Source organism: Salvelinus namaycush, chromosome 12 (assembly GCF_016432855.1).
Source record: "Salvelinus namaycush isolate Seneca chromosome 12, SaNama_1.0, whole genome shotgun sequence".
NCBI lineage: Eukaryota > Metazoa > Chordata > Actinopteri > Salmoniformes > Salmonidae > Salvelinus > Salvelinus namaycush.
The window spans coordinates 45,858,323-45,876,108 of NC_052318.1; the positions used below are offsets into that span (position 1 = coordinate 45,858,323).

The 17,786-nt window shown below is 43.3% G+C and overlaps 2 protein-coding genes across 2 annotated transcripts in view; one reads left to right on the forward strand and one right to left on the reverse strand.

Annotated features, from left to right (window-relative positions):
• The window catches only part of LOC120057598 (phosphatidylinositol-binding clathrin assembly protein-like), a 19,336-nt gene extending 15,510 nt beyond the window's left edge, over positions 1-3,826 (forward strand). Inside the window, exon 19 of the mRNA XM_039006171.1 lies at positions 570-3,826. Coding sequence (XP_038862099.1) covers positions 570-584 — 15 coding nt within the window. The 3' untranslated portion in view covers positions 585-3,826. The remainder of the gene's footprint in view (positions 1-569) is intronic.
• Positions 3,777-17,786, reverse strand: part of LOC120057599 (phosphorylase b kinase regulatory subunit alpha, skeletal muscle isoform-like) — a 24,601-nt gene continuing 10,591 nt past the window's right edge. Inside the window, exons 13-30 of the mRNA XM_039006172.1 lie at positions 15,132-15,210; positions 14,689-14,823; positions 14,379-14,488; positions 14,138-14,282; positions 13,950-14,028; positions 12,356-12,467; positions 11,472-11,606; positions 11,211-11,356; positions 10,916-11,069; positions 10,530-10,609; positions 10,311-10,389; positions 10,039-10,168; positions 9,702-9,803; positions 9,422-9,525; positions 5,605-5,766; positions 5,408-5,461; positions 5,002-5,202; positions 3,777-4,704 (exon numbers count right to left, since the gene is read on the reverse strand). Of these exons, the coding sequence (XP_038862100.1) occupies positions 4,531-4,704; positions 5,002-5,202; positions 5,408-5,461; positions 5,605-5,766; positions 9,422-9,525; positions 9,702-9,803; positions 10,039-10,168; positions 10,311-10,389; positions 10,530-10,609; positions 10,916-11,069; positions 11,211-11,356; positions 11,472-11,606; positions 12,356-12,467; positions 13,950-14,028; positions 14,138-14,282; positions 14,379-14,488; positions 14,689-14,823; positions 15,132-15,210 (2,181 nt within the window). The 3' untranslated portion in view covers positions 3,777-4,530. The remainder of the gene's footprint in view (positions 4,705-5,001; positions 5,203-5,407; positions 5,462-5,604; positions 5,767-9,421; positions 9,526-9,701; positions 9,804-10,038; positions 10,169-10,310; positions 10,390-10,529; positions 10,610-10,915; positions 11,070-11,210; positions 11,357-11,471; positions 11,607-12,355; positions 12,468-13,949; positions 14,029-14,137; positions 14,283-14,378; positions 14,489-14,688; positions 14,824-15,131; positions 15,211-17,786) is intronic.

Here is a 17,786-nt window from a genome sequence, read left to right on the forward strand (position 1 = left end):
CACACCTCACTGTCCACACCTCACTGTCCACTCTTCACTGTCCACTCTTCACTGTCCACTCTTCACTGTCCACTCTTCACTGTCCACTCCTCACTGTCCACTGTCCACTCCTCCCTGTCCACTCTTCACTGTCCACTGTCCACTCCTCCCTGTCCACTCTTCACTGTCCACTGTCCACTCCTCCCTGTCCACTCCTCCCTGTCCACTCCTCCCTGTCTACTCCTCCCTGTCCACTCTTCACTGTCCACTCTTCACTGTCCATTCCCCAACCACTTCTGGCATGTGAATCATGATTCAAGGCATCAGTTCCTAAGTAGGATAATCATAATTGTAATGCTGTCTTTGCTGCTTTATATTGTATCAGTTACTGTTTAATACTTCATTTGTCAATACTAATTACTGTTTGTTTACCAGTAGGTTCTGGAATTATTTAAGATCTTGTTACTATGAAACCTTTGGTATTACAGTACCCGTTTTTCTTTTACTGAGATATTTATAATCCACAATCTCAAGCCTTTTAAAACTAGACGGATATTATTAAACCGTAACAGGCGTATTTTCCTATGCAGATGCACTTCATGTAGGACCGGGAGTATCTTACCATGACAGTAAAGCAGAGAGACAAAACCAACCAGAACCAAATGCAACGCGAGATGGAAGAGAGAAAGGAGCAGAAGACGGTGGTGGAGACAGACTGGTGATGTGTTGGTGTCGGTGCTCTTTCAGTGGCCTCTTTGTGGGATGGAACCTCTGTTACATTCTGCATCATGGCTGATATAAGAGTCCCATCTAAGTCCTTTGACAAGTCACAGCTCACATTCATTCTGTATTTGATTTGCTCATTTGAACGGGTATCGTTCCGCCTGTTTGAACCCATGCTATGACGACGGCTGCATTCCAGTTTGGAGCTTGGCCCCTTTGCAGCGAATTCTAGACGACTGCTCCCCCCCCCCCCCCCCCCCCATCCGTCAGTGTCAATGGACATCTCTTTCTCTGATAGTTTGCACGCACTTTAATCAATGTGAACTTTGCCAAGGGTGTACATACGCATTGTCCAATTAGGATCTCATACAAACCACTACAGAACTCCTACGTCTTTTCTCTCCAATGTTCATGTCAGAGTTGCGGTAGCCACCGTTTTCATGCATTTCAATCAATGTTCACCAAACATTTTGGAGTCGACTCCGTATTCATTCCAATTTTTTTTGTTTCACAACCAGTTCTAGTCAGACATTGGACAAATGGCTTGGAGACACGTGGTTTGTGTACGTGTGTGCATGTACAGTATATCTGTCTGTGTGTTCATTTGCGGTGCCCTCGGATCTAAATGTACAGAAGCTATTGTGTCATGTTTTCGTAGGTTCCTGTGAAAGCTATGGTCTGTGTGGCGAGGGCTGCCCACTGTACTAGTTTTAAATGGTGTGCTCCGTGCCTACATAGACCTACGGTGTACTCCTATGAAAGAAATGAAGAAGGCCCACTCAAGTTCATACGGAACCGTCGTAAGTCATGACACATTCTGCGTCTGCCGTGCCACCCGTTGTTCGCTCTGCTCGATGCTATTTCAGGTTGTTTTTATATGTGATCCATGTTCCTTTAGCTACCACAACGGTGCGTGGAACTTCCCGCCATCTCATTCGTTTCTGCTCTTTGAAACAGATACGCCGTCCTTGTAATGGTCCTACCAGTCTCGCCCCATGTCAGTGAGTAAACGTTGGGAGAGTGTTCTTTGTGTTTCTTCTCGTATCGCCCCCAGGTCGATGCCCAGTGAGTCGTCGCATGTGTCGTTGTTGTGTTTCTGAGTGGCAGTTTGTTGTGGTGTGGCTCCTCACCAACCCCGGGAGAATGTTTGTTGAGGAGCTTGTTTCGGAGACTCTGCTTCGCGAGACAGTGAAACTGACAATCGCTCCAGTAAGTCAGCAACTATCTGCCACGTTGTAACTCCAGCCCCAGAGAGAGCCTAGCTTGCTGACCTGGGACCATTTTTTTTGCCGGAGGGCAAAGGACAAGTGAGGAGGAAGTAGAGAGATCTGTAAATGTGATCGAGGGTCATGTCTGTCAGAAACTCCCCGGCGTACGTAACGGTGACAGACAGACGGCATATATAGCACAAACCCCGGAGGGGGCGAGCGTTTTACTGCACAAAACTAAAACCATTGCTGGGATGTACAGTCAAAGGGGCTGGGGAAATCCTTGTTTTCTATTGATTGTGTTTCTATATGTCCATGCCTTCCCAGTGAGATAAACAGGGTAGTGTTCCTCAACGAGGCCTCCCAGCTTCTGGTCCTCCGAGGTCAGTGGGGTCACTGAAGTCATCCAGGCCATCTGGTAGTGTGTATTTAGCAATGAGTAGTCAAGTGTCGTAACGTGTCTCAATACAAGTCCGTCGTCTGTTAGATTGCTGTAGAGCCTCTCATTCTGCTAATCATTGGCTCTGTCAAGACTACCGCATTCTGATGCCCTGTGACCAGCCCACATTTTGTAGATGTTCTTTGAAACGTAATTCTGTCTCAATGTCATCTGTGTCAATTGAATGCTTTTATGCAAGTTCATGCAGTCCCATAGACCAATTCTGACTGTTACGCTGTCCTCTGTATATAAGCTTGTATGTTTTTTGACATGTGCTCTGTAAGTGATAGCCCATTGGGAGACATGGGTTGTTATTGCTGTGTCTGTGGTGGGGTCATTGTGCTTGGTGGTGTCATGGGGTGTACGTCTGTGATGTTTGTGTGTATCTTGATGAGGGATGGGGGTTGGGTTCAACAGTATCACATCTGGTCTACCAAGAGTGTCTTCATTGTGGCAGTGGACACTGTCCTCTCCGTACAGGAACATTTTGCACCAAAGTCATCAAGCGCAGCTTTTTCTCGAGGTCACATTGCTGATATCCAATTTGGAGGAATTTGATTTCAGCGACAAGTCTTTTTGCATGATTAATGTTGTCTTTTTATTGACTTGTGTGCCCGGTAAAGAGCATGATCATATGTGAAATTTCACTTACCGGTGTGTTTGCAAATGTTTCTGAATTTCTCCATGAGATTTTGACTTACCTCTTTACATAAGCGTCCATTAGCGTTCATAAATGTGTGTGTCCCAGCAGATATAACTGTGTGTCTGTTTTGCATTTGAAATGCAATTCAAAGCTCTTATCAAATATCTATTCAGTTACGAGACCACACATTTGTGAAACAACATGAATATTAAGGCTATGCATCGCCTAGCTAGCTCGACATTCAAGTCTTGTAAACCCCTCCTTGTGAAAGCGTTGCTATTTTCAATACATTTTGTTGAACGCTTGCTCTTTTTTTTTTTTGAGTACTCTGCCAACGTTTTTGGATTTCTCTAAGTGTGTTCAGTCTTGTCCCTCTTCCATTGGATCACGTCATTCTCGGCCAATATTGGTAATCTTCCTTTACGCCTGCAGTGGAAAATCTCGCTCCCTTATCTTTTAGCCACCGAAAGATGTCAACATGCATTGTCACTTTTTGCCTGATGTACTCTGGCTATGTATAATATACATTTATGCATATTTCACAATATGAGCACAGTATACCTATCTATTGTTTACCGTGTTCTATTCCATATTGCCCATCTGAAAACGGTCATTTTTCCCCCTGTGATGAAACGAAGCATTGTCCAGGATGTCCTGTTTTGGAAGTGAGGGTCCATACCTTTTTTGATTTTTCATTTCTTTTTGTACATCAAATGGATTGATAACACTGTATTGTCAATGCTAAATTACATTGTTATAAACAATTGGTTTTTTTCTTTTTAAATGCAGAGGTTGTTGTTTTTGGAAGACAATTGAATAAAATGTCATATGTTGCTCAGGTTTTATGTCGTTATTTTGCAGCGGTCCTCATCTTGCTGCTCACTGTAGCCTCTGTATCTTTCACCAGTGACAGCTTGTTGGTTAGATGTGCAATGCATGTTTCTATTGGATATACAGATAATCACCTTGACAGCTAACATCGGCAGGTTAAAGCATCATTCATACTCATGAATAATTGTCCGATTGGATCATATGAGTTGGCTATGAGAGAGCCTTGAAGCACTGTCACTCACAAAGTGTACAAGATGAAGATTGCCACTACACTGTATTAATCAGAGATCCATACAGTACACCTGTCACAAAAACACAATCGGAAAATGATCATTTTCAAAAGCAGCACTACCACTAGTATTGCAACAATCGCTCACTCTGACATAGAATCACGGTGCACCATCTTTATGGTAAGAAACATCTACCTGCTGTGAATAACAACGAGTCTGGAAACCTAGCTTCATGCATTTTTCTGAGAATAATCTGCCATATTATCAGAGGAAGTTTGTATTTAAAATACTGGGATCCCTCACAGCGATTGTTCAGGTCAGGCACAGGCTTGCTGGGATATGTGATATATCAAAACAAATTAACCTCCATGATGAAAAGGTCGAGTGACTAGATAAAAATCAGCCTTTCTCAGGTTCTGAGCCCTACTACAGTATGTGTTGCTGTTAGCTAATTGGAGGGCCCAGACGAATAGAAGCTCATTGGATGGCACATGCACCGCTTGGCAAGAAGTCCTGGACGTAGGTGCACACAGCTTTACAGAGGTAGGTCATAGTGCCGTAGCGGCCACTAGGGGCGCTGTCATACAGCAGCCTGCAGATCCCGTTGGAGTGATCTTTCTCCAGAAGGTTGTCGTCAGCCCCCAGCACTTTCTGCAGAGGAGGGGAATATGGACACAATGTAAGGATGACATTGCAAAGACTGCCCGTTGTGCTATTTACTGTCCTTTAACATGTGGGGGTTTACAGGAAATGTAACTGAATAGTAGTAAATACATAAATAGTAAATTAATATATAAATATTAAAAGAATAGTAAATGTAACTGAATAACAAGCCCAATAAACAATCTCAAATAAATAACAATATGTTCCACTGTGAAAATCAATGCTGAAAGAACAGCGGTCTGTTTCGCCAGCAGAGGTGAGACTACCGTATGGCCACTGACTGACCTGGTCGTGGTAGAACATTTCACTGGCCATGTGGACTATCTTATCTACATGGATGACACTGCCGATGCTCTCCAGCTCCACCTCGGCCAACAGGGTGAGCACCAGTATGGCCTCCACCAGCAGCTGGCGGTACTCTGGCTGGGGCACGCGATTCAGCACCGTCTCCACGTGCACCGCAAACTTGATCTCACCGGGGGTCATCTGTGATCAACAACCCCCCAGGAGAGGTGGATAGGAAATAGACAGTGCATCATGTGGTGTGATATTGAAATCTGGTTCAGAGGTGAGCATGTGGTGAGCATGTGCTTGAATGTGTACAGGAAGATGAAATAATTTTGATGAAGGAGTATTCCACAGAGCAACGTGAAGTTGATGTGGCTCAGCCTGGAGATCTTTTAGGGCGTACCTCTCTTGTGGTTGACGCTGGAAGAATGCACCCCACAATAGATAGACCGTCACACTGAAAAAGAAAGTAGGACAATTACAACTATGAACCAGGTAGAAACAAGTTTCACGGATGCTAATTATACATGCACCAGCTAGAACAAAGTGTTTGGACTACTATGCAAAGAGTACCAGCACCCGTCACCCACAGCATCTCACCTTCTGGAGGATGGACCAGACCTTCTGGTAGAAGCCAACAGGGACTCTGTTGAGGGCTCCGTCTAGACGTCTCCTACGTAACCACTGGCCATGGCGGCTGTCTCTCACTGCCATCTTTTCTGTAGCACTCTGCAACGACTCGATGGATGGGAGTCTGTACCGCTGGAGCATACCAGGGGAAAACAATTATAGTTAAGCTTTCTCTTCATTGTTAGATCGTATAAAACCACTTGAGTTTATCACATAATACATATTTGTGGTATTGTATTCCCAGAAGTTATATACAGTACCAGTCAAAAGTTTGGACACACCTGCTCAATCAAGTTTTTAAAATATTTTTAACAATTTTCTACACTGTAAAATAATAGTGAAGACATCAAATCTATGAAATAACACATATGGAATCATGTAGTCACCAAAAAAAGTGTTAAATCAAAATATAGTTGATATTCTTCAAAGTAGCCACCCTTTGCCTTGGTGACAGCTTTGCACACTTTTGGCATACTCTCAAGCAGCTCCATGAGGAATGCTTTTCAAACAGTCTTGAAAGAGTTACCACATATGCTGACCACTTGTTGGCTACTTTTCCTTCACTCTGCGGTCCAACTCATCCCAAACCATCTCAATTGGGTTGATGTCGGGTGATTGTGGAGGCCAGGTCATCTGATGCAGCACTCCATCCATCTCCTTCTTGGTCAAATAGCCCTTACACGGCCTGGAGGTGTGTTTTGGTTCATAGTCCTGTTGAAAAATAAATGATAGTCCCAGAAAGTGCAAACCAGATGGGATGGTGTATCGCTGCAGAATGCTGTGGTAGCCATGCTGGTTAAGTGTGCCTTGAATTCTAAATAAATCACAGACAGTGTCACCAGCAAAGCACCCCCACACCATCACACCTCCTCCTCCATGCTTCACGGTGGGAACCACACATGCGGAGATCATCTATTCACCTATTCTGCGTCTCACGGCAGTTGGAACCAAAAATCGCAAATTTGGACTCGTCAGACCAAAGGACAGATTTCCCCCAGTCTAATGTCCATTGCTCGTGTTTCTTGGCCCAATCAAGTCTCTTATTATTATTTGTGTTTTTTAGTAGTGGTTCTTTTCAGAAAGGCAAACAACCATCAAGGCCTGATTCACGCAGTCTCCTCTGAACAGTTGATGTTGAGATGTGTCTGTTACTTGAAGTATGTGAAGCATTTTATTTGGGCTGCAAATGCTGAAGCTTTTAACTCTAATGAACTTATCCTCTGCAGCAGAGGTAACTCTGGGTCTTCCTTTCCTGTGGCGGTCCTCATGGGAGCCAGTTTCATCATAGCGCTTGACGGTTTTTGCGCCTGCAGTTGAAGAAATTGTCCTTATTGACTGAACTTCATGTCTTAAGGTAATGATGGACTGTCATTACTCTTTGCTTATTTGAGCTGTTCTTCCCATAATATGGACTTGGTCTTTTACCAAATAGCCACCCCTACCATGTCACAACACAACTGATTGTCTCAAACACATTAAGAAGGAAAGATATTCCACAAATTAACTTTTAACAAGGCACACCTGTTAATTGAAATGCATTCCAGGTGACTACCTCGTGAAGCTGGTTGAGAGAATGCCAAGAGTGTGCAAAGCTGTCATCAAGGCAAAGGGTGGCTACTTTGATGAATCTCAAATATAAAATATATTTTGATTTGTTTAACACTTTGGTTATTACATGATTCCATATGTGTTATTTCGTAGTTTTGATGTCTTCACTATTATTCTACAATGTAAAAATAGTAAAAATAAAGAAAAACCTTTGACTGAGTAGGTGGGTCCAAACCTTTGACTGAGAATGGAATGATCAAATGCTTTATTATTAAAATATTGAAAAAATACAGACAGAAAAAGACAAACATGATCTGAAGTTCTGTACATATTAATATATACAGTAAGGTACAAAATAATGGCACCCTTGATAAAGATGAGCAAAAAACACTGTATACAATAAATAATACAAATACTGAGCTATTTTGCTTGCAAAAAAAGGGACATTATATTATTTTATACTAATATAATTGCTCAGAGAAATTGTTGCTCAGAGAGATTCTGTTCAACAGGTAATAAAAAAAAATGGGTCCAAATTATTGGCACCCCTGTTTTGATTATTATAGAACGAACCCTCCTCGTGAGGATAAAGACAGTCTTTTTCTAAAATGTTATGAGATTAGAGAACACTTTGGGAGGGATCTCAGACCATTCCTCCATACAGAATCTTTCCAGATCCTTGACGTTTTTTGACCACAAAATCAACATTTTGCAATTGCCATCTGTCTCCGGACTTGAACCCCATTGAAAACCTCTGGTTTACGTTAAGAGAATGGAAGGGTCAAATGCTTTATTATTAAAAAATACAGACAGAAAAAGACAAACAACATGATCTGAAGTTAGATGGGGCAGAGTCTTACAAGCATTAGAAACAACATTGGGTGTGGATACTGTCGGAAGATGTGGGTCTGAGCAAGTGTGATGTCATCAATGTGTGTAAATGTTAAGTTGTCTTTTGTTTTTGCTTATGTAAAAAATGCAAACCTGGGGTTTGAATCGAAGAGGGAAGTCCATAAGCGCAGTCGAAGGATATCAAGGATCCGGAAAGTGTCACGCCCTGGCCTTAGTTATCTTTGTTTTCTTTATTATTTTAGTTAGGTCATGGGGGAAGTTTGTGTGTTTTTGTCTAGTCTAGGGTGTTTGTATTGTCTAGGGGGTTTTGTAGAGTTCATGGGGTTGTGTTCAGTGTAGGTGTTTATGTAAGTCTATGGTTGCCTGGATTGGTTCTCAATTAGAGACAGCTGTCTATCGTTGTCTCTGATTGGGAGCCATATTTTAGGCAGCCATAGACATTAGGTAGGTTGTGGGTAATTGTCTATGTTTTGACGTTAGTTGCGTGTGTTTGCACTTTCGTTTGATAGCGTCACGGTCGTTTGTTGTTTTGTCTAGTTTGTATTAGTGTTCGTTTCTTCTTCTATTAAAAAGAAGATGTATTTATATCACGCTGCGCCTTGGTCCTCTCTTTCACCTAACGACGATCGTGACAGAAAGCTTCTGTATGGAGGAGTGGTCTAAGATCCCTCCTTAAGTGTTCTCTTATCGTATAAAACATTTTTTTAAAGGCTCAGTGCCGTCATCCTCGCAAGGGGAGGGTGCTGGAGTATTGAAAACAAAATCTCTTTCACTGAACAATTGTATTAGTATAAAATAATATATATTATTTTTTACATACAATATAGCTCAGTATTTGTATTATATAATTTTTTTGCGCATCTTTATCAAGGGTGGCAATCATTTTGGACCTGGCACCTACTGCCATACCCCGTTCAAAGGCACTTAAATCTTTTGTCTTGCCCATTCACCCTCTGAAAGGCACACATACACAATCCATGTCTCAATTGTCTCACGGCATATACACTGATTGAAGTGGATTGAACAGGTGACATCAGTAAGGGTAGCTTTCACCTGGATTCAACTGGTCAGTCTTTAGGAAAGAGCAGGTGTTCCTAATGTTTCGTTCACTCCGTGTATATCCATACTTGTGCATGCTCAATCTCTACTTTCTGTACTCACTGACCCAAGCCACTCACCCCTGATTCAATGTTCTCGATGTCAAGGGAATGCACTGATAAGGACTGCAAAACACAAGTAAAAGGCAAATCTATCAGTGTGCACATTCGTACATCTTTAATGGTATATCTGTATTGATTACATAGATCACCATACAGTTGGAGGCTGTTGGATCTCTGTCATGATTACCGTTTCTGTATGCAGTCATAACACAGTATAGTGTCCTTACCAGCTTTCTCACTTTACTCAGATGTTTGCTCCCGCCCACACTCTTAGAGTTAGGCGAAATATCCTGGATGGCAATGGAGTCTGTACCTGTTGCGCCCGGACGCACTACAAATATACAGTAGGAACAATTATCCACTTAAAATAAAGAACACCACAGCCAAATGGCTACTTGACAAAATACAATTAAGATGAAACAGAGAAAACATACAGTACGTGCTGGTTTTGAGCAGCTCTCCAGTAAGCTACTAATATCAACGATGATTGAAGCTATTGTCACTCACCGCTCTTCATCAGCCCAAACTCTTTCCCACTGAGAATGTGGTGCAGGAGGTTCTTTAGCTCTGAAGGGCTCATGTTCATCAGACACTCAGTGGCCTCCTCGCCTGGAACACGCAGAGAATACACACTCTTATTTATACATGTTCCCTCCTCTGACCTTACATCTCAAAGAGACACATCACATAGAAATGATAGAGATGGTTGCTTTCAAATGGGCCCGACTGTCCGCAAACGTCTAATGCGGTGATGCCATCGTATGCTGTATAACATAATGGAAGGAGCCGTCTTTAAGATCAATCTGAAGGTTGTAACCCTAGCATTAGTGCTATGTCAGCGCACCAGAGCAGTTGAGAGACTGGGCCAGCTCAGTAGCCATGACCTGGATGATCAGTCCGATCCTGAGACGGAACATCTCACTGAAGAGTTTTGGCTGGGTGCGGATACACATTGCCAGGAACACCATAATCTCCTGCAGGGGGGAACACAAACACCAGTTTACAGCACGCTGAGGCACAAATCAACACTTAACATACCGCTGGGACTAGTAGTAACCATTACATTCAGAATTATAATTTGAATATCTGAGCAACGAGCGTTCATATCGTCCCTACCTGAGTGAGAATGGCGATGGTCAGATTATTTTCACTGGCCACATCAATTAGCTTTGCCAGCTTGTCAGGGGGCATGGGGCTGTGTGGATACAATGACAACATCACTCACAAAGCAGAGCTTGGTTCTGTCTTGTCTCCATTTTGTCGCTTTCTAAAATATATGCTGAATACTGTCATGAGGGTGCCAGGTGTGTGAAGCTTTGAGGACGGTGAGCTCACGCTGAAATGGTCTTCTCCCTTGGCTCAGGGGGGAGACCCACTGTCAGGTGCTTCTGGTGGGCCAGCAGATCTGAACAGGCCTGTCAACAAAGCAAAACACCTAAAGTTCAGAGGTCAAAAAAACATTGGAATGATATATCTGATCAGCTGAGACGTGGCACTACCTTCCTGTCATTTAAGAACTTAGATTTGATCAACCATGTACGCTGGCTAACCTAAATAACCGTGCATGAATCAACATGAGTAAGAAGGATAAACCGTTATGAATGGATTTGAAATATGTCCCACTGTGGTTATGCGGCTAATTTCCGACACCAAGTTCAAGTGTAACCCGTCCTATTAATGGTGTGGTGTGACAGTGAGATGGGCAGTGAGTGGATAGATACCTCATCCAGCTCCTCCACTTTCTTCCGGAGCATGCCAGAGATCATGCGGACGAGGCCCCAGTGTTTCAGGTTCCCAGCCTTGTCATACAGACTGCTCAGCAGCCGTCTAACAGTGGAGCCTTTACCGTGCAGCTTAGTGTCCCAGTCCATACCCCTGACACACACACGCACACACAGACAAACACAAATCAGCCCATCTCTACAAAATCTACCTAGCTAGTATGAATCGACCAGCAAAACCAAGACCAACCACTCATTGGGTATAGGGAATTTATGGTTTAGAATGGGTCCTTACTTGTCTTTGAAGAAAATGTAGAGGATGTCGGCCTGATCCTGAAGGTTTTGGGTCTGCTTCAGCACCTGCACCAGGGCCTGGTAGTCTATAGCTCCAGTCGTGTCCCTGGGCAGATTCATCTGGGCTGGAGGTGTGGCATTTGAGCCCTGGGAGACAGAAACATGGTGCACAACTCAGTGTTGTGTGGATACAACATCATACTGGTTAATAATTCCGCAGAGATGACATTCACAAGGTACAATGCCATACACTGCCATCTACATCCACCAGGTGAAGGCTTGGCTGACGGGAGCGAAACAGTTTGGTTGGGAGGTACATGTGCACGTCTGTGGAGGGAGAGGTCAGAGGAACATTGTCATGATACCTAGATGGTGACCGTGTGTGTGTGTGGTTTATCTGAAACAACATTTCAAGAAAAGGGAAAAAAAGTCCTCCACAAACGACAGAGAGTATAGAGTAGAAGGCACGCAGCTCACTGTGGATGTCGAGCTCCCGTGCTTTGTGCACCAGTGAGACCATCTCACGGGTCTTTCTGGCCAACGCCCGGAAGCGGTTCAGACCGCCTTTGTGGGAGCTGATCTTTTCGCTGTGCTTCGGTATGGACAGCAACTGGTCCAGATACTGAGCCAGGTCATCCACCTCTGAAAAGAGTGGGACACACGCGCACGTAAATGATCTTTCAAGGAATCTATAAGCATGCTTACAAAATGAGCGACACGTGCAGCCAGCCAGTACACTGTCAGTTAGCTGACTTATTATCAGTCAGCTAAGAAGACTCCAGTAATACAGAAGAAATGTCAAATGTAAGAAAAAAAGGTCACAGATAACCAGGAATTCAGTTTCCTTTACGAGATGGTAGGGAGATTTTAAGATGGTTAGTTGTATGGGAATTGACAACAGGGTAAGGAAGTAACACAATCAAAACAGGCGTTGTTGTTGTATTGACAAAGGTTTACGGCAATGTGAAAATAGGTAAACCTATTTTTTTGCGGACATTTTCTGCTAGAGACGAACTTTAGGATCTTGCGACGTTTTGCCTGAGACAAAAGTCATTTCCCTAGGCTTTACCCACTCTAGCCCATCTCCCTACCATCATTACACTGTCAGGCCATGCACAGCTCCAGCAGCATTGTAACCACACAGACACGGTTGTCATGGTGACCACTGTAGTCACCACCCTGCTCACCATCGTCCATGAAGGACAGTTGAGAGCAACAGGAAGTATTCATGAACTTGGACAGTTTCCCTGTCTGAACCCTGCATGAGGAGGGGAAGAGCAACCAATGTCATTAGGTGTTTCTGCTGAAAGCAAGAACAACTTTGAAAATCCGACACTCGTATTATTTGCTTTCCGCTGCCACCTGTAGTGCCGAAACTGTAAAAGCGGCCAACACCAAAACAACATTAAAGTGTGCAGGCGGACTGTCTTCAGTATGCTTGGAAACAACTTTTTGATGCTGCTTCTAGTTTTCACACGACAGCCATGTTTGCATAACTCCCAATGGATTTCAATGGTCATTGGTTCGAATGGTAAAAACTCCGGTCGTAACTAGTCTTTAACCGTTTAAGCCACAAACGCCATTCAAACTTTAAAACTGGAATAGGGCGCTTGTGTACAGCTTTCTATGTATACTTCTTGAACTATACCCCTTTTAAATGAGCATAAAAGCTCCATAGGCTTCAACGGAAAATATTTTGATTTGCCACTGTTCTTGAACTGTTTATGGTAAAAACACTAAACCAATTCTAAAATATGCAGACGGACACAACTTACATTGCTTGTTAAAAGTGTGTTGATACTACTGTATGTATACTTTTTCAACTATAACCATTTTACATTTGCATAAAAGCTCCATAGACTTCAATGGTAAATGTGGACACGACACCAATGTTAAAATGTGCTGAATTAATCACAATTGATTGCTTGTCAAAATAATTTTTATACTGATTATACTTTTTCAACTACAACCATTTTATATTAGTATAAACTCTCCATAGGCTACAATAGGATGGATTTGGATTTGCCCCTGCTCTTGAACCATTTATGCTACAAACTCCAAACCAACATATTGACCCAATTTATATTGCTTATCAAAAGATTGTTGATATTATTTGTGCTTTTTAAACTATAAACCATTCAACATTTGCATAAAAGCTCCGAAGACTTCAAAGGTAAATGTTAGATTCGCCACTGCTCTTGATCCGTTTAAACGACAAACACCAACCCAATGTTGAAATGTGCAGACCGACTCAACTTAGATTGCTCCAATACAGCTTTTTTGCTTTAATTCACACTTTATAACCTATAAAGCTTGTTGCGTCGCCATTTATTTCAACGGCGAAATAAAGGCTTCAACATTCTAAACTGAAATCATCTCCACAGAACTACCAGAATGTTCAAACTAAAAGATTTTTCAGAGCTGAAGTACTCACACTAGCCGACTATACTAGCTCACTATAATAACTCCACACTTACCAACCACCCTAAAATAACGCACTATAACACACACATAGCCTATGACAACACTATTACTACTACCACCACCACTACGACTGCCGTCACCACCCACTACCACTATTTCACAACCATAAATACCTCAAGACAAGCAAGCGCACACATTTCCCGTTAGGAAATGTCCTTTTCTGGTTTTGTCACTGATGTTGATCGTTCTAATAGGCCAGTCGGTGGAACTCAATCCCATGATCTAACTAGACATTCTTCTATCAGGAACACCTCACCTCGCTCCTCCGTAATAACCATCTTGCAGTTTTCTCAGAACGGCTAGTACTGCAGGGTCCACCTCTTCATGGTCATCAGCTGCAATAGAGTTCCAGAGAGTGGATTGTCAGGAGTAAGTTACGCACGGTACACTATTTGATTAGGCTGCAGAGTCATGATGGGGCGGTGGTCAGGTCAAGTGACTTACTGAGCATATTGGATGAGATAGGGAAGGAGACCGTGGGACAGCCGGTAATTCTCCAGCAGGAAGCCAGGTAGGAAAGGTCATTACGAAGCATCTCCAATATCATGTGGTTGTCCAATGCCAAGTAGAATTCCTGATGATCAATGAACTGGACATAACAAGAGCGACAGGGAGATGTCAGTGTTGAGTGTAATCAACAGCTGGTAGCTAACACACAACATATCCTGACAGGGCTTCATCTCACCTGAGGGGTGAAGGAGAAGACGGTGTCACGGATGATGTAGAATTTTGATGTCCCCAGAATGCCAATGCGTCTGTATGGTCTCCCAGTGAGGCCTAGTCTCTGGTTGCGACCTGCATGGCCAACACGATGAAGAGTTATTGGGACAATCATGGCACACATTATATTTCTAAACCTGGCTTACACATCACATAAACGGGCTCTTAAAGCCAAGGGGTCAAATTAACATAATGAACAACAAAAGCTATTAGCACAAGCATTAGGCTGTATCTTTATCCTTTTAATGCATCTCTAGGTGTAGTGTTCAGTTCACCTAGCCTTGCATAGATGTGGCTCAACACCCTGGAGGGCTGGACTCTGATAGGATGGAAGTCCTCCAAGGTCTCAGCATCTATCCCTTGTTTCATCAACAGATGTTTGATGTGGTCCGTCTCAGCTAAGATGGACACTGAAAGCAAATCAGACAATAAAGAACACTTCAATTTTGTCTAGTTTGAAGAGCCTCAAGAGCTCAAGGAGTCTCTAGTGTATGATATAAGTCATTTAAAACAATTAACACCAAGAGAATGTATTATTTGAACCACTGTAGCGGATTTATGAGACTCAATTAGGCACAATCTCTTCCAAATGGCATCTTTTGTACTGCAATTTATTACAGTCACCTACTGTACACATTATGACTACAAATATGTGTATTCTCCTGCTGAGGTCAATATATCTTCTCTTCTTCCAGACTGCCTGGTGTGATCATCTTACCTTGAACCACAACATCAGGTTTGGATACAGTGGACAACCGTCTGTTCAGAGGATCAATCTCTCCTGGGGCTAAAAAACCCTAAAAAAGGACAAGGAAATCAATTGAGTATTTATAGTCAGTTTCAGTTGTATACATTTATTAGAAATAACCAAATACTCTCCCTTCCGGCTATTGGGATAAAATCCATAGTGCTATTTCAAAATGTAAATAGCAAGGTAAGCGAGCCTGAATAAAATTAACAAACTTGCATTACACCCCATCCTCTCCGTACCAAACCTTAACGTGTATTTCCAGGTACTAGCATTACACCCCATCCTATCCGTATCAAACCTTAACGTGTATTTCCAGGTACTAGCATTACACCCCATCCTATCCGTATCAAACCTTAACGTGTATTTCCAGGTACTAGCATTACACCCATCCTCTCCGTACCAAACCTTAACGTTTATTTCCAGGTACTAGCATTACACCCCATCCTATCCGTATCAAACCTTAACGTGTATTTCCAGGTACTAGCATTACACCCCATCCTATCCGTACCAAACCTTAACGTGTATTTCCAGGTACTAGCATTACACCCCATCCTCTCCGTACCAAACCTTAACGTGTATTTCCAGGTACTAGCATTACACCCCATCCTCTCCGTACCAAACCTTAACGTGTATTTCCAGGTACTAGCATTACACCCCATCCTATCCGTACCAAACCTTAACGTGTATTTCCAGGTACTAGCATTACACCCCACCCTCTCCGTACCAAACCTTAATGTTTATTTCCAGGTACTAGCATTACACCCCATCCTCTCCGTACCAAACCTTAACGTGTATTTCCAGGTACTAGCATTACACCCCATCCTATCCGTACCAAACCTTAACGTGTATTTCCAGGTACTAGCATTACACCCCATCCTCTCCGTACCAAACCTTAACGTGTATTTCCAGGTACTAGCATTACACCCCATCCTCTCCGTACCAAACCTTAACGTGTATTTCCAGGTACTAGCATTACACCCCATCCTCTCCGTACCAAACCTTAACATGTATTTCCAGGTACTAGCATTACACCCCATCCTATCTGTACCAAACCTTAACGTTTATTTCCAGGTACTAGCATTACACCCCATCCTCTCCGTACCAAACCTTAACGTTTATTTCCAGGTACTAGCATTACACCCCATCCTATCTGTACCAAACCTTAACCTGTATTTCCAGGTACTAGCATTACACCCCATCCTATCCGTACCAAACCTTAACGTGTATTTCCAGGCACTAGCATTTCGCCCCAATCAAAATGGCATGCTCATACTCCAATATTTCACAATAAGACCTGGTTGGCGCCCCCCTTGGGTTCGTGCCGTGGGGAAGATCTTCGTGGGCTATACTCGGCCTTGTCTCAGGGTAGTAAGTTGGTGGTTGAAGATATCTCTCTAGTGGTGTGGGGGCTGTGCTTTGGCAAAGTGGGTGGGGTTATATCCTGCCTGGTTGGCCCTGTCCGGGGGTATAGTCGGACGGGGTCACAGTGTCTCCCGACCCCTCCTGTCTCAGCCTCCAGTAATTATGCTGTAATAGTTTATGTGTCGGGGGGCTAGGGTCAGTCTGTTATATCTGGAGTATTTCTCCTGTCTTATCAGGTGACCTGTGTGAATTTAAGTAGGCTCCCTCTAATTCTCTCTCTTTCTCTCGGAGGACCTGAGCCCTAGGACCATGCCTCAGGACTACCTGGCCTGATGAATCCTTACGGTCCCCAGTCCACCTGGTCGTACTGCTGCTCCAGTTTCAACTGTTGTGCCTGCGGCTATGGAACCCTGACCTGTTCACTGGATGTACTGCATTGTCCCAGACTTGCTGTTTTCGACTCTCTCTCTCTCTCTACCGCACCTGCTGTCTCTAACTCTGAATGATCGGCTATGAAAAGCCAACTGACATTTACTCCCGAGGTACTGACCTGTTGCACCCTCGACAACCACAGTGATTATTATTATTTGACCCTGCTGGTCATCTATGAACGTTTGAACATCTTGGCCATGTACTGTTATAGTCTCCACCCGGCACAGCCAGAAGAGGACTGGCCACTCCTCAGAGCCCGCTTCCTCTCTAGGTTTCTTCCTAGGTTCCTGCCATTCTAGGTAGTTTTTCCTAGCCACTGTGCTTCTACATCTGCATTGCTTGCTGTTTGGGCTTTTAGGCTGGGTTTCTGTATAGCACTTTGTGACATCGTGTCACGTTCCTGACCTGTTTTCTGTTAGTTTTGTATGTGTTAGTTGGTCAGGACGTGAGTTTGGGTGGGCAGTCTATGTTTTCTGTTTCTATGTTGGTTTAAAGGGTGACCTGATATGGCTCTCAATTAGAGGCAGGTGGTTTTCATTTCCTCTGATTGAGAGTCATATTAAGGTAGGTGTTTTCACACTGTTTGTTTGTGGGTGGTTGTCTTCCGTGTCTGTGTATGTTGCGCCACACGGGACTGTTTTCGGTATGTTTGTTCGTTCGGTTTTTGTGTAGTCTGTTTTCCCGGTTCGTGCGTTCTTCGTGTTACATGTAAGTTCTTACGTTCAGGTCAGTCTACGTTGTTTTGTTATTTTGTAATCCTTCCAAGTGTTTGTTTTCGTGTTTCGTCGTTTGCTTTAATAAATCATTATGTATTCACAACCCGCTGCA